Source organism: Zonotrichia leucophrys, chromosome 4A, assembly GCF_028769735.1.
Source record: "Zonotrichia leucophrys gambelii isolate GWCS_2022_RI chromosome 4A, RI_Zleu_2.0, whole genome shotgun sequence".
In the NCBI taxonomy this organism is placed as follows: Eukaryota; Metazoa; Chordata; class Aves; order Passeriformes; family Passerellidae; genus Zonotrichia; species Zonotrichia leucophrys.
The window spans coordinates 8460554-8484410 of record NC_088174.1 but is presented as its reverse complement, the minus strand read 5'-3'; the positions used below and the strand labels follow the sequence as shown (position 1 = coordinate 8484410).

The 23857-nt window shown below is 38.9% G+C and overlaps 1 protein-coding gene across 2 annotated transcripts in view; it reads right to left on the bottom strand.

The window, feature by feature from the left end:
• The window catches only part of COL4A6 (collagen type IV alpha 6 chain), a 107644-nt gene that overhangs the window by 63096 nt on the left and 20691 nt on the right, over positions 1 to 23857 (bottom strand). For both annotated transcript variants that reach the window (XM_064713320.1, XM_064713322.1), the window contains exon 3: positions 8315 to 8398. In XM_064713320.1, coding sequence (XP_064569390.1) covers positions 8315 to 8398 — 84 coding nt within the window. The remainder of the gene's footprint in view (positions 1 to 8314; positions 8399 to 23857) is intronic.

Genomic DNA, 23857 nt, shown 5'->3' with positions numbered 1-23857 from the left:
AAAGTCAGCCCTAGCACTTTGCTGGACACCAGCAAACACACATGTTCACGTGTTCTTCATTCACAAGGAGACAGCATCTCCCCATTGTCCTTGCCTATCACTGATGGACAATGTATAATCTGTTCTCCTGTCTCCTAAAATCTCCCATCTCCTACCAGGAAAAGCCGCGACTCACACCAAAAATACTGCACATATTTCCCAGAAAACAGGTAGCCTGAGACACCTATGCATTCAGCTTTACTTCCAACTAACTGGCACTGCAGCCTCTCCTACCACTGCAAACACAGTTTTGCCTGCTTGGCCCCTCCATTGTGTGCTCTCCCTGGCTGCAGGCTCCATGACTGGCGTACTTCCTGCCTATCTGTTGCCTAATTAAGTTTGCTTTGTAGTAATCCCTGCTGTTGGCTGTTTTCCTGGCTCATGAACTGGCTAATCTGACTGTCAACCAAATCTCCTCAAACTGGGCCTTGCTCACAGATTGGTTCTGTGATGCTTCTGTTTCCAAGGCTGACTTGCTCAAGGAATCACACTGGCAATTGCTGTCACACCTTTCACTTGCTGCCAGCAGAAACTCTTTAAAAAAGACTCTTGTTTCTGCAAAGGGCACCTCTTCTCATTTTAAGAAGCTTAAAAAATAATTAGGACCAGGAATACTCTGAGCCAATCACACTTAGAAGATGAGCAAGTTTTGGAGTGAGGTGAGAGGAAAGAGGCATGACAAAAATGAGGTATTTAAAAAAATTTAACCTGGACAAAAATATATCCTCTAGGTGGTGAGTACTGCATACGAGGAATATAGAATGTGCTGGAAGAAAATGCCAATTGGGTAATTTCAAGGCAGGACATAGGTTACCCCTTCTTGTCTATAAAATGCTTAGAGAGGGAAGTCTTATGCCATTTCTCAGATGTAAGAGGGTACCAAAAATCTCTCTTCAACTGAAACAGCATTGCAGGACTAATTGCACAAAATTCTACAGCTTCTATTAGGCAAAAGCCCAACCAGGCAATTATATGTTTCTAAGACTCACAATAACATTTGTTTTTCTTGTCCTGGGCAGGACACTAGAGAGTTTACCTTCCTGCAGAAATTCTTAGTTTTCTTTCTGACTTCAAGGTGAAGTGGCTGACAGGAAAAATTTTAAGAATATTTACAATTCTTCTCCTAGATTGAATAAATAAACACACAAGAGAAATCGAAAGGTTGATGCTAGTCCTGTTCTAGGGAGCTACATGGCAAGTGAAACATCACAGACTCATCAAAGTCTCCATTCTATAGCCAAGAAAGGCAACGACAATTTTTACAAAGAAAGAATTTGGACACATGCTCTTATTCTCCAGTACTTCGGAAGCTGAGGAGGTCGGTACCAGGAAACTCCTGAACTCTCTGTTTTGTCCATATGGAGCAAATCCTCAGCACAGCTTATCACTTTTGGTCTTGGAGAAAGTGACACAGATACAAAGTTAGAACAGAAGGTCGGTCGTGGCAAGGCTCCAAAGAGGGAGAGACAAGGCTAGTCTGGCTCTGCCTTCCCATCTGTCTGCACACCTAAACTGAAATCAGTGGGAGTGATGGCGCTGCCTTCAAGGGGAACAGCACGTTCCTCCTGCAGGTTACCAGGGTAGCCACGGCAGCTGGGACAAACAAGGGATGATACAATTCCCATTCCCAGGGCAACGTGCCTGCACCCTCAGCTGTGCCAGCAGCAGAGCAGAGAATCACCGAGTATCTTTGGATGGGGAGGATTTATCACAGTACAGGGCAGAGGAACCCAATTCTGTGCCAGCTGAACACAACTTCTAGGAGTCATCTCAGCTTCCATCCATATCAGTAACACCTCACCTCTGAGAAGCTCAGTTTGGGAAAACAAGAAACTTTCAGACTAAAAAACAGAAACAAAAAGGACATTCACTTGATATAGTGAAACTACACAACTTCTTAAACTAAGACAACTCACAGTATTGGAGGATGAAAAAAGGAGCTTTTTAAATGGCCGATTTGCTTCCCAAACAGTGTAAAGACTTAAAAATCCTGGGTTAAAGCTCATATGGAGCACAATTACTTGAGCAGTGATACATCTTCACTGGGTTTTTCTAAGCCATCTGGAAGTGCTCTGTGGAGCACAGCTTGAAGACCTGTGTTCTGGTTGATTTCAAAGGTCCCCACTGCAATTACAAAATCTGCTGCCCTTGCAGGCAGAGTGAAAAACAGTTTCAGGTCACAGAGTTACCTCACCCACCCTGGTGACACAGAAATGCCATGGATCCTGGTTAGTTTTGAAAGCTGTGGAAATCATCTTAAGAAGACATATTTCCTAGAATATACTTAGCCTCCCTTAATACACGTCCTCTCAGACAAAACTGCAAACAAATCACAGAGAAGGGTTTGCTGCCAGAGCCTCCATGGTCACCCTGCTTCAACACAGTTGTTACTGATACTGAATTCTACAAAAAGATGGGGGCTGTCCCCTAGAAAAGTCTTCCCAAAGAGATGATGCAAGACAGCACATAGGAACAGGTTTGGTCTTGATACCCATTGCATAAGGAACCCTTTCAAATGCAATGAGTTTGGTTTTATTTCTGCTGCTTTAGTATTTGGCATGGTTCTCATTAGAGAGCTAAGCTCAGTGTATTTAGGTTCAGTCAGGACGACATGTACAATAATTGTTTAATGCTACATTTGGCAAAGTTTGTTTTATTACTTTAAAAAAAAACAAACCTTGGCAGTTGTTAAAAAAAGCAGCTGGCACGTAACTTGTTTGACTTAACTATTACCTCATTTTCTTCCAAAATATTTCCAGAACTTATTAATGACAGCAAACAGATGGTCAACATTTTTCAATGTTATAGATAATCCTCTTCTCAAACCAAATGATGGCATTTTATATGCTTAACCAGAAGGGAACCAGAACAAGAGTTAGACATTATTTACATATAGTCTATCTTCACAAAAATAACCAGATAACAATCCCAGTATTACTTGTACCTGAATCCATGGTGAGTGCATTTAGCACTGCTCACACCTTGGCATTGTCAGTTTGAAAGAAATGGCAGCATCCCACAGTCTGTTTTGAATTTAACTGGTCAACCTGCAGGCCATGGGTATCCAAATGGCAGCACTATGTCCCACAGCGCTTGTCAAGCCAGGGAGTAGGAAGCCAAATTGAAACACAGAGATTTGAACCAACAGCATTAAAGAATTTTGTCACCAGCGAATATGTTTGTGTAAAGCACTTCTGCAAAAAAAGAATCATTTTGTTGAGTCGACACTTTCAAAGAAATTGTGTTTCATCAGGAAATCTCTGACTACTCCAAAGAGAGTGATTAACCAGCCAAAGCAGAAATCAGCAAACATTATTAACAATACAATTTATAATTATTACAATCTCATAACAAAGAAAGGTCAACCAGTCTTCAACTAATTATCACAAGAGAGACACTTCATACACCCAGCATTAAGTTGAGGGGATTAGTTCCAGACAAAAGTTAATCTAAGATCTCTTGCCAGTGCGACATTAGTTTATGTTAGATAACAATTAGATTAATCATCCAAAGTTCTGACCTCAGGTTACACTGTTCATTGCATGGATGTTGAGGATCTGTCTAGCTTTTCTTGCTTCTTTGAATGCCACAGTTATTCTATCAAAAACTGATTGCCCAGAGATAATTTACACTACATTTACTGTCATCATTTTAACTTCACAAAAATCATGGGGAATTGTATGTGTCTCTGGGCACATCAACCTTTCATTCAGATAGCAACCACATTTTTCAGCAAATCTCTCAATCTTAGTCAATTCCTCCTATTCACAGTGCTTTGCTTCACCCTGTGGTGTAGTCAAGGAGGGATTTTGCTGGAGTGGGACCAGGTCAGAGGATGAGTTCCCTGGCACATCTGATGCACTCCAGAAGTCCTTTAATGGACCAGTGTAAAGTGCCCACCATGTCCCCAGAACCAATTGCCTCATTCTACAGATACACCCCTTCCAGCCACACCAGCTGCTAGAAACAGTCTCTGTGGAGATATTTTTTGAGACAGAAAAGTGGTTGTATAGTGCCATTAATAATTTTCTAATTGATAATATAATAAAATTTGAATGGGCTTTAAAGAACATATTATATATATATATAGACATGATTACATATTACAGGGAAAAATATATAATTAGCAATACCAATTTTTCCCAATTTACAGCACCTGTAAGCTGTAAAAGCTGCCTGGGACACAGCCTCTCCTGAGTGGTTTGTGAAGCCTTGGAAACAATTTTAAAAGTTTTGTTCCTTAATTTCTTTTTTGGTGGGGAGAATGAAAAAACCCAAAAGATTAGCTCCAGCACATGTTGAGCAAAGTTTAAAACAAGCTCTAATATTGTTATAAATTCCAAGATAAGTGAACAGGCATCAGGAGAAGGTATACTTGCAACAAAGACTGGGGCTGCTACTTTATCTTCATGAGTGTTTGAAAGTTGATGACATTATAAAAACAAAAAAGCCAACATTATTATAAACAAATGCAAAATGAGCTGCAAAATGAAATGGTGCAGGCAGCCAACTATTTAGTGCTTCTTGATACTCTGAAAGTATGAAAAATGCCTCCAGTTCCCTGCTGACTTATCTGCAAAGCATTCTTAGCAAGACAGCCACTAATACAGAATGAAACTCTCAGCAGCATTATCCCTGCCCATAAACTGTGGACAAACAGTGAGCAAGTGGAATGAAAAACACTTTTTAAAACACAGTAAATTCTTCTGACAGTCCCAAAAATCTCCTAGCTGGAGATCACTCACCTGCACTGAAACTGAACATATCTTTGCACTAGGATAGGAACTAGTATAAGAATTTACATTCACCTCCTCATTTTACTTTTTATTTAATATGGTTGATTTTCTTTCACCTTTCCTCTTGTGCTTCATAATTTAATATAAAGCACTTTTTCTGCCCATCAGTTCTTGTTCCTAAAGATGACTGTATGTAAGTCTTGTATGCAAAAGTGGGTTCAGTGTAAGTTTGTGTTCAGACTGTCTCCTGTCCCAAAAAATTGTATGTACCAGGGTTCATTTGGGTACTATCACACCAGAATTCCCTTTCAAATTGCCTTAGCTGGATAACTGGTATCTCAGCTGGCCAGAAAAATGAGAGTAGGGACACAGAGATTTAGAAGATGCATACATTCACTTAGAGACTCCAGCTAGGCAGGGCTTATGTAGCCTCTGGGAAGCTCTTTGCAGAGCATTACATTAACTTTCATATCAAAATCAGTACAAGTTCTAGCAAAGCAGTTTAGGGGAACAACGAGATCCAAAACTCCTAGGTTTCTGGCCTTCACTTGCTATTATATCTACTGTTACCCTATCACACCATGTGTAGATATCCCCTTGTGCACTTCAGTAGTAAGAGCCACACATTCAGTTTAACCTTTTAACTTGTCCTCTGAGAAAACCTCCAGACAAGGTCCTAGCTGGGACCCTCCAGTGAAGACAACCCTTCTCCATGAAGAACCGGACTTGTGCACAAATCACTGGATTGCTACGCACACATCTTTACAAGATAAAAACTGATAAGGAGCGGGAAATGGCTGCAATGGCCAGGAGTTTGATCACTGAATTACACAGAGACAGGCTTTTCATTAACTCATCATTAGATAAAAGAACCAATTCTGAATCACTGGCTAAGATGAAGAATGCTTCCATAACAGATTTCTCCTTGTGCAGGCCTCACAGTAAATTGGATCATATCAAGATTCAACGCACTAAACTAGTTTGTACCAACTAAAATTGGTACAAGGTAACATTACTGCTTTTCAAATGTAAGGCAAGCATTCAGACAACAGAAGGGAAATTTTGTGCTTTTAGGAGATGTGCCTTACCACACTGCTAGGAGAGCTCCCTAAGGGGTGCTAGAGAAGCACTCTACCACCCTTCCTTCAGAAAAGAATCTCAATTATTCCACAAATTGCTGACTCACAGCATAGAGATTAGTCTTCTAACAAGGTCAGTCTTACAGATAGTGAGATTATACTGGTTTGTTGAGTTTTGGGGTGGGTTTTTTTTTGGTTGGTTGGTGTTTCTTTGTGGTTTGTGGTGTTGTTTAATATATCCTGCACATACAGTAGCAGTCTATAGCGAAAACAAGAATGTGGGCACCTGTGGATTACACACATCTGCATTCGTTTCTAGAAACATCTCTTACTAATCAAGTATTCTGAGGCAGTTTTGACATTTTTATTGCCTAAATAAAAAATTTAAAGCTTGATCTGATCAAAAGTGCATTCAAGGAGGACATTTAAGGACACTGTCTATATTATTTTCATTAAGCTGTCAGCTTATTGTCATTTTTGTGCTTTTTAGCTATTTTCTTCTTTCAAAAAGAAAGTTTAGCTTTATTCTGATCTGGTTAATTGTGGAAAATTGACAGCTGAAACATTTTTTGAACAAAATATGGATTCAGGGCATTGACAAAGTCCTGTCTCCCTTTCTGAACTTAAAGGCTTTGCAGCAGTGGGGAAGCAGCTCGGCAGGAAGCCAAGGAATTAGCCTCAGGCTGTACAGTGCAAGAAACAAGCTGTGCTGCAGGATACATAATCACACCATCCCTTCCCAGTTGAGCCAGTCACCTCCATATCCTCAGGCATGGCAGGCCTCCAGTAGCTGCCTGCAGATGTCCAAGAACGTGTCAGGAGGGCTCAGCACACTTGATGGAAGTAGTGTTGTAAAAGGGAAAGATTACCACTTGTAGCAGACACTCCACTCCATGGACAGGTCTCAGCAGGATGGAATATGTGTTTGGAGGACTGAAAATGCTCAGCCCATACAGGTCACATAAGAAATAAGCTAAAAGCCAAATGAGTTCTCAGGTCAGCAATGAAAACAGCCTAAAATCTTTGTGACATCTTAACAAAAGAGATGCCAAGAGCTCAAACTGCAAGGTCAACAGCATTGTGGCCACTTCAAACAATCAAGTTGGACCCAGGAATGTAGAGAGACAGAAGAATGATGCTCATTGCTGTCTAAAGGTCAAAGCATTTACAGGATATTGTGTTCCAGAACCAAACTAGGTCTGTCCCTTACTGTATCTAATCACAAAGGTATTGAGCAATTCACTTAAGTTCATATTCTAGGGTATATTGAGAACTTCCTTGCAAAGTTTTTCTGCTTATCTGTTTAGACATGTTTTCCCTCTGCCACATGATGTACTAAAAGAATTTTTATATTTCTAGAGTAAACACATCACCAGTTATCAATTAAGCATTCACACTCTGTCTGTAATTAGAAAAAACATAATTTTTAAAACAATCAGTTTTAAATAGCAACATTTTCCTAAATTCAATCAAAAAAAATAATGCCTTGCATATACACATACTGTGTCACTGAAATAGACTGGAAAAAAATCAGGATTGCTGGTGTTTAAATAATACTTAATTTCTTTTGGTTTTGCTCAGAGGATGAGTTTTCAATATGATTTCAGGAAGTACAGCTGATTAATTAAACAAGACGACTTGTATTATTTCCCTTCTCTTTAAGCCTTTCAAATTCCTCAAGTACCTACTGCGTGCTCTTTCCTCCTTTCATCTCCAAAAGCAAAATCTGTAAGATTCATTTTCATACATGTTAAAATGCTCTAGAGCTTAAGATAAAACATTAAGTAGATGGTGTCTGGACAAAAATTAACATTGCAATTGAAGGCAGAGTGAAGTCAATTACTGCATTCCCCTAAGAGAGGAGATAAGCAGCTGCATTAAAATAAGTTATAGTCTGTTCATAAAAGCAAAAGAAATAAAGATTTTTACAGAAATCTTGCTTAAACATTTGGCTTCTTCAAATGAAGACTTTGGAGAGAATGACTTTAGCTACACAACCAACTTCCTCAAAGGGAATTGCTTTGAGATCCATTTTGAGTTATTACTCCTCCACAACCAAATACACAAATCAAAAACACTTCCACAAATAAACAGGAACTATTCCAGTAAGGCCTGGGCAAAATCTGTACTAGAAGCCCACACTACTTTGATTTTCCTAATTTTAATTGTTGTAATCTACTTTAAAACCATCTGACTTCTTTTGAACTAGGGCTCAGATCCCATAAAGAAATAGGATTCTATTGAAGACTCATTACAAAGTGAGCCATTTGTAAATCTTTAGAACAGCTTTTGAAATCTTGGCCAGGGACATTTGAAATGCAGCTGGTCTTCATCATTTGTCATTTCATGAGGTCATTAGATTGAGAATTATACATATTAACACGGCGTTTATTTATTCATTTATTTCTAAAAAGATTGGTAAGAGGCAAGGACAAGTTATATTAGTGTAAACAAACTTACCCGTGCACCCTTCTCCGGAAAACATTTGCATCCAGCACTGCAATTGCGGCCCCCACATGGCCCAATGTAGGACTTCTTTCCACCCTAAAAAGAAAGAAAAATTTTGAAAAAATCGAATTTCATAACTGTTGGTTAGCTGAAGATCTTCTTTAATTAAAACACTTGCTCTGTCAACACTTTTCACCTACATTATATTTATTGTGTGAATTTGCTCAGAAGTAATTGGGCAAAGTTACATTTTAACTTTTCCACAGTTGGGTCCTTTTCAGAATCACCAAGTAAATAGAAAAAGTTGGGCTAGAAATTCTTTGAGTGAATTTACACAAGTTGGTGCTCTTCTGCAAGGTGCAGAGTGCTTCCCAGGGCTCTCAACCCATGAAACTACATGATGTTTTGAGATTCTCAGTACACTATTATAGGATCATAATTGGTAACAGCAACGTGTGCCTCAGCCATCCTGCATAAACAAGTATCTTTACATCAATAGGAACTATCAAGACAAATTTAATTTTGGGACCCTTCCATGCTTCTAAGAACAAGAAGCTGCATCCCTAAAGCACAAGAACAAAAGCTACTGGATGAGAGAAAATGGCATTTTAACTAAGAACACATGTACAAGGAAGTGTGTAGGAAACCACCGTGGATTTGGATTTAAACTGAAAATATATTCCCAATTTTCTTCACTGGCATTAGTTGTTCTAAGATTAATTACAATATTTATGTCAATCAGAAGTCCCTATATCACAAGCTTAATTCCCAGCCAACAGCGTACATGAAAGTTAACAACATTAATTTAGTTTATAGAGTTTGACCTGCTTCCACACTAAACAGGTTTGAAGGATTGGGCTTCCCAAAGCCCTGCAATGCTACTGACAATACTGTAAGTCCTGGAAAAAAAGTCCCCTTTAGCAATGTAGTTTTGTCACACACTATGAATACCCCTCTTAAAGGAAACTTTCACTGTCCAGCATGTTCAGGTACAGTGCCTGGGTTTGAAATTCTGAAAGGAATAAACATTTAAGCTTCTCATATGAAGGTGATCAAACTAAATGCCAAAACAAGTTCAGACTGGAGCCAAAAATTTCCTTACTAAAAGTATTCACAGGAAATATTTTTAAAGCCTTTAAAATTCTCTGACAGTGAGGAACGTGAAAAATGAAAGACAATTCATGCAAGCTTCTCAACTTTTGAGCTTCTTTGAATCAGCTTTCTCAAAGAAAGTAACTAGTCTGATATCACTTGATCAGTGTTCTGCTGAAGATAAATAAAAACCTCTACACATGCTGATATTTATACTGTTTTGCTAAATTAAACACCTTTGGACTTACAATTAACAGATATTAACAAAAGGCCTTAAATCCAATCTCCCATACTTCCCTATCCAGAAAGAAGTGTCATCTCTTGCTGTAAAATAGTCATAACAACCTTCAAGCAAATCTAAGAGGTATCAAGTTTTAAAAAATCCTATGAAACACTGTGCAGACATTTTGGCAGCTTTGTTCAGATGAGGCCCCATTAGATATGGGGCTTTTGGACTACTCATTAAAATCCTATGGTAGGATCTAACACCAAACTGGAACTGAACAAAGGCACCAAAAGAGAGGCACCATAATGGGAAATGCACCACAGACAATTCTGTCAGCAGCAGAAAATCAAGAATGAAGTAGAGGTAAAAAAGAAAACCAAACAGCTAAGAAAACAAAAATTACCAGCCAGCCTACAAACTACCCAAAAGCAAAGAGAAGGAGACAAACTGTATCTGGAGGTTATAGAATAGACTGTAAGGGCATCTGCAAGCTTTCTGCTGAGACAAGGAATGGTCACCATGAACTTAAGTCTATTTTGTGTAAAATTTTGTTCACCATGTACTTCTAGGTTTCTTTTTCACAGCATGAGGATCACTTTGCTCACTTATGAATGAAGGCATTTGGAAAGGAAGCAAATCAAAGCCAGTTGGCTCCAAACCAGGTGTACATGTCCTGAGTATTTCATTTAGGGGAAGTAGCTGACATCAGACACTCCATGGCTATTTAAATCCTAAACAGCCATGTGCATAATATTTGTGAACACAACTCTAAAGGTTGCATGTAAGATTCTAGACAACAGTGTTCTCTTCTGAAAAGGTTAATACATTTTCCCATTCAAATATATGAATGTAAGGTCATTCAAACATTTACAGATTGTAACCTGACCCACATAAACATGAGCCTGTCACACTTGTTCTGTGCATGTTCAGGGAAGGGATTTTTTTCCTACTACTCTACCTTTCAGATTGATGAATATGCTCTTGAAAAACATAAGGACTTAAAAAAAGGTTATTAGTTTTACTGGTAAGCTCCAGCACTATAAGAGAAATTAATGAAACCATTTTCATTTCATTGCATGGAAGCAGATCAAGATCTTGAAAAGAAAAAACAAAATAGCAGCACTGTTACAAAAACTCATACTCTGAGATTTAAACAGCAATAATATCAACTGAGTAACATACATCCTGATTTTAACTGAGTTATTTCAGGCTTACATAAGAATCGCTACCATGATTTCAATGTAGAAAAAATATCAAAACACTCTATTTGAGAAGTATCGATACAAGTGAGAAACTATTATTAAAAGACATTCAAAACTAAGAGTCATTGTAAGGCCAATTTTCCTCTCATGCTCCTGGTGTACCTCTATCAAGCATTTATGCAGTTGATTCATGAAGAAGCAGTGGCATTCAAATCTTTCCATTGACTTCAGCTTGTTCTGGACTGGAGCCAAAGAGTAAAGAGACCTCACAGCTGTGATGCCAAAAGAGGTGTCCCAGAATGTTCATTCCAACCTCTCTAAAGCAACATACAAGGCAGCAGAGTAAATGTACATGGCCTGGAAGGACCTGCCTGCAAACACAAAAACTGTAGGTAGGAGCAGGTAAACCATCTAACAAAGAACTTGATCTTTCTGCTGGGGAGTAGCAGCGACAGCAGGATGAGCACAAGGAACTGCTCATGAACAGAGCCTCTGAGCCAAGGGGCTTTTGAGCCATTTCTTCACATGGACAACGTGGTCTGCAGGCTCAGCTGACTCAGCATTAAACACTGCCCAAAACACAGTTGGGAGCTGCAAACTGGGAGTTCCAGCCAGTCAACCCTCACTGCACTTGAGTCTAATCCTTTGCTATTCTGATTGCATCCTTCAAGGTATTGTAAAAGAATTTGTGTAACCACCAAGGTCACTGAAGCCATCACCAATCCTGCTCAAAGGAATACCATTGGTTTCAATTATTTTTATTCCAGTTTCTTCCATTAAATTCTCTCCAAAGTAAAACAACTTGTGTCCAAAAAAATAACCAAAATCCCCCCAGGTCTGCTCTGTTTGTGCATATATGGCACACATATCCACATTAGTATTAATTTTTTTATTAACTACTACTTTATTTCCCTAATGAAAACATGACCTTCCCAAAAACATGGCTGCACACTGCTGTACCCTGTTAAACATGTATTTAGTGAAAAAAACCCCAAAATAGTCCATTCTACAATTCCATGCTTAATTCTGATATCACTGGGACTAAAGAACACAGCTGAATGCCCTGCTTAACAGAGATGAACTTGGGCACATGCTGGCTTTGCTCAGAGAAAGCCTCAGAAACAGTCACAGGATACCTCCCTGAGCACAGAACAATCCTGCAAAGAAACAAGGATATGCATTAGCTCCTCCTGGATTTGCCTCAGCTTCCACAATGTACAGCAAACTGCCCTTCCCTGCCACAGATGACACTAAACATGACAAGGAAAGAAAAACCAAATAGCACAATTCCTTCTTTAGGAATAATCACCTTGAGAAAGATGAAAATACCTCTATAAGAGAAGCAGTGTTATTCCAAAACACATGAGAGAAGTGTATGAAAATCCCTATTTGACACTTTTATTTTATTTTAAATAAATATGTCATGTAGATTTTAGCTAGAATGTGGCACTTGTTTCCCTTGATTAGCCCACAGGACAAAATAAAATGTTTGTAATATTACAGATTCCTTCCTTGTCAGATTAGGAAAAGGTTGCCCTCAGCACTGAATTCCCAGGTATGCACATTTGCACAGACATTGAAAAAACCTAGACAGCAACTTTTCTCCACAGCAAAGTGACAGAAATAATACAGAATCCTTATTAGTCATAGCCATTTTATACCTCTAGTATTTGCAGAATGCATACATAGGAAAGCTCCTGCATCCCCATCCCACAACATGGAACATAAAAAAAGTCTGGGACAACTTCAACCACCACATTACTCTGACAATTCTAACTCTACAAAGTCCATATTTTGGGGAGGGAATGCAAGCACTCCTAACAGCAGCAGGGACTCCAAATCTGCACTAAATAATCTCACACAGTGCCTTGTATTCAAATCCCTGATCACATTATCAAGGCACTCATTAAGAAACTCTGATGTCCCATGCTTAATTACCAGAGGACTACAGTTCTGAAAATCAAAGTGAGTGACTAACAACCGAGTTTACTTTAAGAAATGTTCCTATAGAAAGAGATTATTGCTCTGGGAGCTTGTCATTAATAATTGTGGAATTAATTAATAATGGAATTTATACACAGATGGGCTGGGCATGTCGATTTTACACAAAAACAATTACCTATGCCTGTATCCCAAACTAATGGCTACAGACTCAGTATTTGTCTGTTCAGATTATAAATACACTTACCCCAGATTAAATTTCCAAAAGCAATAGCACACATCAGCTGCAGATGGTGGAATCTGCCAAGAACCACTCTCATGAGCAGCAAAAGTTAGCAAAGTATTATGGCCCATGGGTATAAAGTTTACCCATCTTCTCCAGGTCACCTACAATATCTACATCAAGGTCACTCCTTCCTTTTGAGGTGGCACAGATAAACAACTCAGCAACTCATTTGCTCTCACCTAAGCTTTCACCCTATTTTTTAAACAGACAATCTTCATCACACGTCACAGAAGGGCCAAAAGGCCCAAACAGCTGAAAGTCTATATAATTATAGAGTATCTAAATAAAAACATATGCAGTCATCTCCTGGAACGGTCAGAAGACGACCTGTTATAGTACCAACATGATTAACTCTTTAGCTTCCATCCCTGTAGACATTCCCTTGCACTTTGTGATCCTGATAATAAGAGCTGGCTTGGATGTGGATGCATCCTCACTAATTTCCCTGGAGATTTTGTCATTGACTAAAGCAAGAACAGAGTAAAGCCACTGCAAATAGCACAGTGAGACATCCCACTGTGTTTTAAGTCCTCTAGGAAAGATTTACTACATCGGCTTTGGAAAGTACCATGCACATAGCGTCTTCTTGGTTAATTAAATCACAAAAGAAACCAGGGAGGCACTGCATGCTCCACCCACAAAATACTTCAAAGAGCAGAATCACAGAGAAATTGCTCTCCTTTAGGGGAAAAAGATGTCTGCTACTATGTTTGTGTCCTTGCACAATGGGTCCTTGTTGTTAAGTAATGTTTGGGCACCATACTAGTAAACATAATTAAGAAAAAAATATTTTTTTAAAAAGTAAGTATCTTTGGAGCTGCTCCTCTATCCTCTATGCTATTTCTAGTGTACTATTTCTATCTTCAGGGAGTGGGACTTATCAAGTCTCAACATGTCCCAGCAGCATACAACTGTCTACTCTTGGCTGTTAACAACTTTGCACTCTTGACTGGTCATTTATCCTTTATGAGAAATGTAGAATACCACCAGGACATCAGTACCATTTACAAACATCTTGTGCTAGCACAAATGTCAGTGATAAATCAGTTCCTCTATGTTAAAATGAAAAATAATGAATATAGCACATCCTTAAAACTGCATGTACATCTGTGTGCACCTTCAACAAAGCAAACAAATTAAAAGTAATAAGAGTAAAATTCAGACATGTTGTTTGTCTGTAGCCCTACAACTCTGCAAAAGAGAAGTTGCATAAAAGGCCCATCCAAGCAGCAAATGCAGTCTAAATGCCCTTTGAAGTCCAAAGGCTGCCCATTTAGTCCCTAACAGAGGACAAATCAGTTGGCAATTAAGAATTTCCCAATGCTATAAAAATATAAGAATTACGAAGAGTAAGCAATAGGTAGAAAATCGTAAAAGTAAATTATGTTAAACAACCAAGAGTATGCATTTGAGATACTATATCATCATGCAAGCAGGCTTACATAACTAACCATGGATTTGCTAAAGTAATTCCCTTTTCTAGCTATAGTTGTAGAGACTGAAGTGACTTTGATGAGCCCTCCTATCATACTGATGAAAATAACCATATGTTTCTAAACACAGCTTATCTATAAACACATTTATCTTAATGTTCTCTACAAACACAGTGGTGGTCCTGCAAAGTATTTTTCAAACAAACTATCTCTGGGAAGAGACAGGGAGGGCAAAAATTTTATCTACTGGAAATACTACATTTCTTACATTTTTTTCATTCCATAGGGAACAAAGGTTAGGAAAAAAGAAAACCTGAAAAATTAGTCTTTCCAGGATAAAATAAAATGGATGTTTCTGACATTGGAGAAAGATCTGGGCACACCTTTCAAGTTCTGTAGCAAGGCCCAGGAGCTTGGGTTTCAGCAGCATGTGAACCCAAAAGCCTGCAGGCTCTGGCTGCTGATGTGAAATAGAAAAGAAAAAGGCAGGCAGAGACCAGGCAGGTTTTCTACAGAAAAAAAACCAAAAAACCTACTTATTTCCCAGCATTCATCTACACCAACAGATTCTGTGGGGCCTCTCAAGTTTTACCCCCAGCAGTATTCCAAATGAAAGTTGTTTCTCAAACCCATGGGAGCAAATAAAACACCTGTCCATCAGTTAGAAGCTAACAAAAGCAAGCAATCCCAAAATGCAGATACAAACAGTAGGGGTGAAGGGGTGCAAGGAAGAGACAGAACAGCTTCAGATCAGCCAGAGCAGAGTAACAAGGGCTTGGAGGACACAAGGCTGGGAACTCAAGACTTTTAGGTAACAGAAATACAAATTTCTTTTACAAATCCTTTCCAAATTCTGCCCAACCTGTATAAACAGCTACAGCCAAGACTGCTAGTTCCCTATCCTCCAGCTGAGTATGTCTGGGGTACTTTAAAAGATGCAGGTCCTGCACATTCTCAGGAATCCCTCTCTTACTTCACATTTACACAACAGCTCTGAGGGGAGCTCATCCCAGGCCCTGGAAATTCAAAGGGGGGACCACGAAAAAGGAATATTGAAAGTGGGCTTTTCTGCACTTTTGCTCTGTAGAGCAGCAATGGCAGAGCCCCTGGAAGAGGTTCCTGGATCTGTCTCTGAACCTGGTAGGACACATGTGCAGGGCAAACACAGCACCACAGTCCACAGTTTTAGATGAACACTCAGGACTCTGAGGTTTCTGGTTTATCTGATGAATCCAAGACGTAAAATCAAACTGTGACTTTCTTGCCACAGAACAATCACACTTTTATCTGTAGATATAGCACATAACATATACAACAGGATGTTGTATTTACTATTAGAGCTGTTGGCTCAGATTTGTTTTCTGGGCTGCCCTTCTCATTTCACTGAGGCTTTCAAGCAACCTGTCCTTTCATGGTAAAACAACCCCTTATAGTAATTCAGCCAGCCAAGCCCTTCCCTGCAGGGCACAACTGCTTTGCTTAAGGATTCCCCTGCAGCCAGCCCAGCAAGCACAGTGCAGACTCACTACAGAGCACACTGCACACGACTGAGCTATTTGTAAATTAGGCAGCAACTTGAGAACCCAAAAAAGGCTAAGGTGTTCTAAATGCTGGAGAAGACCCTGGCATATCGTGATAACTTCTCTTCTTAGTGGCATTGATAAAGGAGAAGTGAGAAAGTATAAACTAAGGTAAACAACTATAAAATATCAAAGGAAATTTAAGTAGTTCCATTGTGTAGCCATGTATTTAATTTACTGTTAGGCCTATTTAATTTCAAGTAACACTTCAGAGCAGAGCGGATGTCTATTCATCAACTGTGGATCTTGTAAAGTTTTGCCAAGACAAAATGTACAGTCCCCATTATGGATAATCTTACCTGTCTGGAGTGGGAAAAGACAAAAACCCTTTATAACATTTATCTAGATTAAACAGATCAGAGGAGGTATAGCTTGATGCAGTATTTTGACAGGACAAGAGTATGTTTGCTGAGGAATAGGTACTGATTAAATCTGAGACAAAGTGTGCTGCCACACTTTCTCCCAGGAAACCAAAAAAGGACAAAACATAGAACTGGCAGAATAAATGTGTGATTTTATTTACAAATATCCTGGGGTTTTTTTAGGCGTATTTCTAGGCTATTAAGCAGAGTATGAACTTTAGAATGATGTATTAGAAAGCACAGAACCAAATGTCTTGGTTTGCTAGTACTGGATAAGGGAAGGAAAAACTGAGGCAAAAGGAAACTATTCTTAGCAACAGCTAAAAAAACTGAAAATATGTCTTTGGAGACATCATTATCACAACTCCTCAACTGGAAAATAATGCAAACATTAATTTAAGATTTTAGTTTCATTTTTTCCTCTATGTAAGTAAAACTTTTTTTAGATTTTTTTTGTTTCACATATTATTTTGTATGTTGGGGGACAGAAACCAAGACATTTATTTCAGACTCTGTTACAGATAAGAAAAGGCATATACTGAGCATATTCAACATGAACCTTCAGATGTCCAGTTTGTCACAGAATCTGACATGAAATTTAAAGAAATCTTTTTTTCAGTCTTTATTAAACCATGCAAAGGAAAATCTGTCATCAGAAAGACTAAAACTATCTACAAAATTAGATTGTGGAGTCTGATGCAATTTAGAACCGAAATGCCTACTTTATATAATCTTCAGAACTCTTTCATGCCAGAGGCATAGATCTTTATCAATAGGTGTGTGTGCCCTTGCAAGCAACTGTTTGAAATGGTGACTTGTTAAAATTTTTAACCCTCTAATCCCCTTTTACCCCTGTCCAACCTAAAGCCATACCTTAGGACTTCCCATCTGGGAGATCGCAAAAAGCAGCTCAGGAAGTAAAAGCAGCTAAAATGAAGTCTTAACCAATTAACATTAAAAAATGGACAAAATGTTAAATAAACGGTTATTTAATTCTGGAAGTCCAAGCAAGTATGTTTACAGAAGTTATTTTGTAAAACAATAAAGTTGTCCTGTAAGAGTACATCCATTCTGCTCAGGGCATTACCTTGCTCTGTCTTCCCTGAAACCCACCAGAGATAATAAAGGACAGATGTCACCTCAACAGAGAAACCACTACAGTGGAATTAAAAATCACAAAATTTCATTGAAATCAACATCTTATGACCTGTTTGTATAAATCCTCTCAAGCAGAGCCTCAGGACTGACTCCACTGTTGTGCAGTTAGAATTGCTCAGACATGGAGAACTCAGAGGGTAAAGGCTTTTCACTTAAGAACCAGCTGCCACCATATTCAAAATGAGTTTTACTAAAGAAAAAAAAAAAAAAAAAAAAAAGAAAAAAAAAAAAAAAAAAAAAAAAAAAAAAAAAAAGAAAAAAAAAGAAAAAAAAAAAAAAAAAAAAAAAAAGAAAAAAAAACTGAAAAAGAAGAGAAAAGAAACAAAAAAAGGAATCTGCTCAGAATGGACACTGTAATAGTTGAAACCATACCACCAATAACTCATCTGAAACTTTCAAAGTGCCCTAAGCTGAGCTTTGAGTTCTTTTATTTCTTAGCTGTCAGGCATTGTGTGATAAGGGATGACTTACACTACACATACAGCACCTACCCAGGAGATTAAAAGTTGCTGTACATGCAATGTAGAAAACACACTACTAGAAAATTCTTAGTAACTTAATATCCAACCTTGAACATTATCACTCAGAACAGCAAACCCAACAATTCATGAAATGAAGATTAGTGCTAAAATTTACAGTCTCACTGAGCAACATGCTAGCTAAGCACAGCTGTCCCTCCTGAGAAAAAAACACCCACGCTATTTCAAACAACTTTTTTCAAGGACTTTGCCAACTTAAGCAGTTTTTTTATTTTTTGGCCACATGCATAATAATAACATCACAAATATAAGTAAAAAGTCGAATGGAAGAACAAACAATTCTTCTCTATACTGGATATTCATTTCTCCTGTGTGTTTTTGTACAGCCTGGCTTATTGTACTTTCACTTGCATGCTATTTAGTTCAAATTGTACTGTATCAAGAAAAGACTACTCCATTTTTTCCTTAATTGGTAAACTGGATTCTAACTTTTACACTGGCTCCTCTTGAAAAATACCATGGTTTGTGACACGAAACAACAGATGTTCTTAAAATAACAGACTGAGAGATTTCCAAGTGCTATCACTCACAAGGAAATGCCAGGCAAAAGGAACTGCTCTTATTGGCAGGGACCTGCCCTGCCATGTGCTGAGCGCTCTGAGATTCAATGAGAGGACAGCACACTCGGCAAATCAAGGACTCTCTGAGAACCAACAGAAAATATGTCTAACACAGTACTGATGAAAAATCACATATGTATCTTCTAGGAAATTATCCATTCTTCCTTGGAATACCTAAGCATGAAACTTGCATAACAGGACTAGAATCAAAGTGGCTTAATGTTATGAAAATGTTCATCATTCCTGCACAGAAGGTCAACGAAATTGGTCCATTTCATCAAATTCCTCAAATTCACTGAATCAGATTTTTTTTGAGAAAAACTATTCCATCTAAGTGGTTAAATGCAGTTGTATTATTTGACAGCTGGCTTATATGTACTGAGAAAAAATAGTAAATGTATGTATAGGTTTTATTGAACAAATCAGAATCACCTAGCTTTTAACTGTGTGGACCACTAATTGCCATGAAAGTATCTCTTCCTTCTTCATCTAAGTAACTCCATAGGCACTGCTGTCAATTTTAAATTCTAAATTTTAACAGACCTTTACTTGATTCGCTTGTATTTAAGTTTTCCAGCATTAAAACCCAACACCAGCCTTCCTGTGTTACATATAATAGAAACTAGAAGTTAACAGCATTTCTGGTTAGCTGCCCTCCCTCTTTCAACCAAGGCTTACCCCAGAACTTTATTTTTACACCTTTAATTTCTTCATCTGGTTATTCAAACAGGTTCTTCGCTGGCCTTTAGTCCAACCAAGTCCACTCACAAATCACCTGTGTTAATTTGCTGAAAAAACTGTGGAGATTACCAGCAAATATAATTCAGGCAGAAAGACACGCTGGCTCCATGGTAACATGAAAGTCAATGAGCCCACCTTGAAACCTGGGAACAAAGGGCCCTTTCAGGACAGGGAGCAGAGGGGAGGGACCGTGACTTATTGAGATGTTGGGTCCTTTCAGATTGTTTGCCACTGAGAGTTTTCTTAAGGAGAAAAGGCACGCTGTAAATTTGCCTTGCACAAGTTCATTTGATTTTGGAGCCTATTACCAAAACTCTGTTGAATTCCCCTTGACCAACCCTGCCCCAAAAAGCAGCAGAGCAGATCACAATGAAAGCCGACATCCTTGCAGCCCTGCTGCTTTGTTCAGGGATACAGAGTTGCAACATAACACACTGATAAATTCTGATCCTACAATATCAGAAAAAAAAAATGGCCTAGAGGATAATAGTATATCCTAAAGAAGAAACTTTGGAGAGAATTTTGGGAAAAACAGCAAATTTAGCATGAAAAAAGAAAAGCTATTCATCTAAACAGACAGAACACTTACAGACCAGCACTGACTTTCCCAAAGCCACCTCTGCCCTAGCATCAGAACAGGCTTAGTAATATTTACATGCATTGCAATTTAGGAGAATATTTCAAGACTCCAATTGCATGGCCCCTTGAAGAGTTAAACTAGGCAGCAACACAGTTTAGATCTGGACAAGGGATAACTTAAAATTTAGTGTTTCATGTTCCCCAAAATTTCTGAAAATGCAGGAGTGGAAAGAATTTATACTTTGAACTGCCCAGTAAGACTGAGTTATTTAGGTAACTTCAGATCAAATAATTTGCTTTTTACAAGATGATTTTACTCATCAAGTCTGAACAGATGTGACTCCCAGAGCTGCAAGGTTACAACAGCCATGTGTCCACAGATGGACCTGGCCATTGCCTTGTGGGTTATAATCACAGACCACATCTACATCCCCTACAACTGAGCAGACCAGGTGTGTTCTGCCAATGAACACACTTTAGTTAGACTCCCCAGCCTTCTTTCTTCCTTCAGCTATAGAAGGCTTGGGAGACAGTAAATGCAGGGGCAGAGACATCACCTTCCTGGGCTTGCAGGACACAAACATCCAGGAAACCTACAAAAGCTCTAGAAAATATTATTTACTATAGTGGTAATAATTGAAATCACCAAAACAACTAGCCACAAATTCTGGTTCAAATTCTTGAAGATGTCAAAACCATTTCAAATCAATTTTCAAAAAGCTATGTCTTGAAAGCCTTGTTTTCACTCTTACTGTGATTGTTCTTTGCATAGAACAGCAGGAAAAAAAAAAGAACATCTAAAATCTAGTGAAGAAAATTTAAGTAGTGTTATAGTTATAGGCCTACAAATCAAACAAATGCCATTTTGGTGAAGAAAAACAGTGTTTTCTGAGAGAATTCTTTGTACTGCAGGCATCATTACGGCACTTTGTATATAGCATTATTAACACATGCAGAAGCAGAGTACAGAGCAGAGCCCTTCAGTACAGCAGTGAGACTGTATCAGCAGGACAGTCTACTAATACATGCACAGGATAATTCCAGGTAAGTATCAGGACTACTGGCCTCTAACAAATGTTAGAGATCTGAACAGGCAAAAAAAAAGTAGATAGTCTTGCTCAATAAGACTGACAGCTGAGCTCACAACCCAATGAAACAGAGAAATTTTTGTAACAAATAACTGAGTAAGAAAATTATTAAAATAGACTTCCACAATTCCCTTCTGGTTAAAAGTCTCACACAAGAAAAAATTCAATTTTCCAGGCCTGAGCTCTGACAACACCTACAGCACAATGTAGTCACTGCATTATTCTCCAGAGGTGGATATAAAGCAACAGTGAGAAAGAGCTGTACAGTCCTCCAGTCCTGAAAGCCTCCTGCTAGCAACAATCTCCACCAGACAACTCCTGGGTATTTTTGCCACATTATCACCTATGACACACACACAGAGCACAATCTGGTTGCAATAGCACTAAACAGAAAAAGCATGTTTGTTTGAGAGGTCCCCTTCATTTGTACAGCACTTTGAAGTTAAAAGTTTCTGCAACGTACTCATTTGCCTTAAGATAAATATTAATACAGTCTCTTGATGACTGCTGAAATCATCATGTATTTGTCATGGCATGAAGTGACTGGAAAGTCATTATCTGAAAAAAAAATCCTAAATGTACCTCGAACTATTTTTCCACCTTTTACAAACAAACAACATCAATATGAACTGCTCTAATTCTTCCTTCCTCTAGCTGAAATTTAAGTAACAAAGGTCAGTGAAAAGCTATTGGAAGGATGCAACAGTTTTTAGAAGATAAACAGCTATGAAACTTCTTCAAGAAAATGGCACATACACTTAGGCTAGTCTCAGCCCAATGCAAGTAGGAATGGGTGCTGTATTACCCCTTAAACACACAGGGACAAAACACATCTGCTGTGACAACATTCACAGTTTTCACTGACACTGTTCTAGCTGACTTAGTTCTTCACTCTGTCCAGTCAGTAAAAGTTTGAGTGTGTTTCTGGTACCTGAACAGGCCACTAGGAGTTTGATTTGGCAAGGTTTACTCATACAATCATCCTTGTTTCACATTAATTCCTCTGGACTGTAGGCTGCTGCCCCAAGTCTCATTTCCACTCTCACAGATTCCTCTCCCTGTCTTGTTGCTCCCCATTCCCACTCCTTCAGAGGCAGCAAACTGTGAGTCTGTGAAGGGTCAGAAGAACAGCAGAGGGTGCTTTTCTGTCAGAACAATGAACTGATCCGCCTCACCATCTAACCAACTGATCCAGCAAAAGGGAGGCAGGAAACCACAATCAGGACACAGGGTAGCCCACACTTAGATAGGATTAAGTGCAATGTAAGACTGCACTTCATAGAAGATAGGGGATACAAGGTTTGAATTTAAGTATTCAATTGTATTTACTTCTCTCACTTTGATGGGCTCAGATCCTCGTGGGATTAGTCTTTTTCTTTGCTGGGTGCACTGGCATGAAGGGCAAAGAATCTGACCTCACTAAAGATTTGCAAGCACTTGTGAATCCTGCATTCAGAGGGGTCAATGGAAACTTCTGACAGACTCCAACAGAGGCAAGACTGAGCTTGTTACCAAAATGTCCTTCTCAAGCAAATTCAAATGCCATTTTATCTGGTGACTGAGTACTGGCTGTGTCTCAAGGGAGTATTTTGTACTGTGTGCCCAACCCTAAGTTGATATTTAGACAAAGCACCTCATACAGGCACCAGAAATTGTAGTCTATATATATATATACACACAAAACTATAGATATAAAACTACCAAAACATTTTCCATACAGCCCACATTTTCATCTTATGTATAAGAACCAGCCACAAACAAGACTGAAATGTTATTTTGAGGGTATCTTCATGTTTACCAGGACCAAGAGAGGATCTGTGGATTTTAAACACAGAACTCCACAAACACAGTCTATTATTGGAAAGAAGTAGTTTCCATACTCAGCTCCATGCTTCCTTTTTACCTCTTATTTATGATCAAGAAATTAAAATAATTTGCCATCTCTTGCACTTGTTACACTGCTGCTCCAACACTTGGAATTTCCTCACAGCCATCTCCTGCCCAAGCACAGCAAAGAGCCACAGCTACTCAGCTCTCAGTATGGGGAGGTTTAGACCCTGTTCAGTGTTACTTTCTTCCCGTCCTGTGAGAGACTTCCCATTTCATTCCAATCCATAGCAAAAGCCATGCAGGGAAGGAGCAGGGGGTGTGCCTGATACATGAGATGTCTGGACAAACATGCCAAGGAAGGAGCTGCTGGGCAGCAATCACTGTATCCATGCACTCCAGTCTATGGCCCCACAAAATTAACTGTGCTCTGGAGGGACTATTGGTGCTGTTAAAAGACTGGAACAGCAGGACTGCTTATGCTGCTCTTTCCTGCACAGAATTTCAATATAAAGACTACATATGATAGAGGAGCATATTTCCCAGCAATGCATTAGCTACCAGGCCATCAGAGTCGTCATTACAAGGCAGTAAATAATTATATTGAGATTGATAAACTTCCTTGCCTCAGCTGTTGGAAGCTAAGCCAAGACTAAACACATTTGTACAGCACTAGTAAACTTTCACCATTTGAATAGCTTTCCTGTTATTGTCAAACCTATAAGCAAATAATCCTTCTGACTGACCATATGGCAGAAGGACAGCAGCCCAGAGAGGCAGCACTATGAGAGAGGAATTTCACATGTCAGTACACTTTTGTAGGGGCCTCTCACAAAGCAAGGAACAGCCAGTCCTTGTAATGAAAGTTCCAAAAATGTCATTTTAAGAACAAAGTGATCTGGCCTATAGTCCTGCTTAACACCCTCTCTTTATAAGCAGAT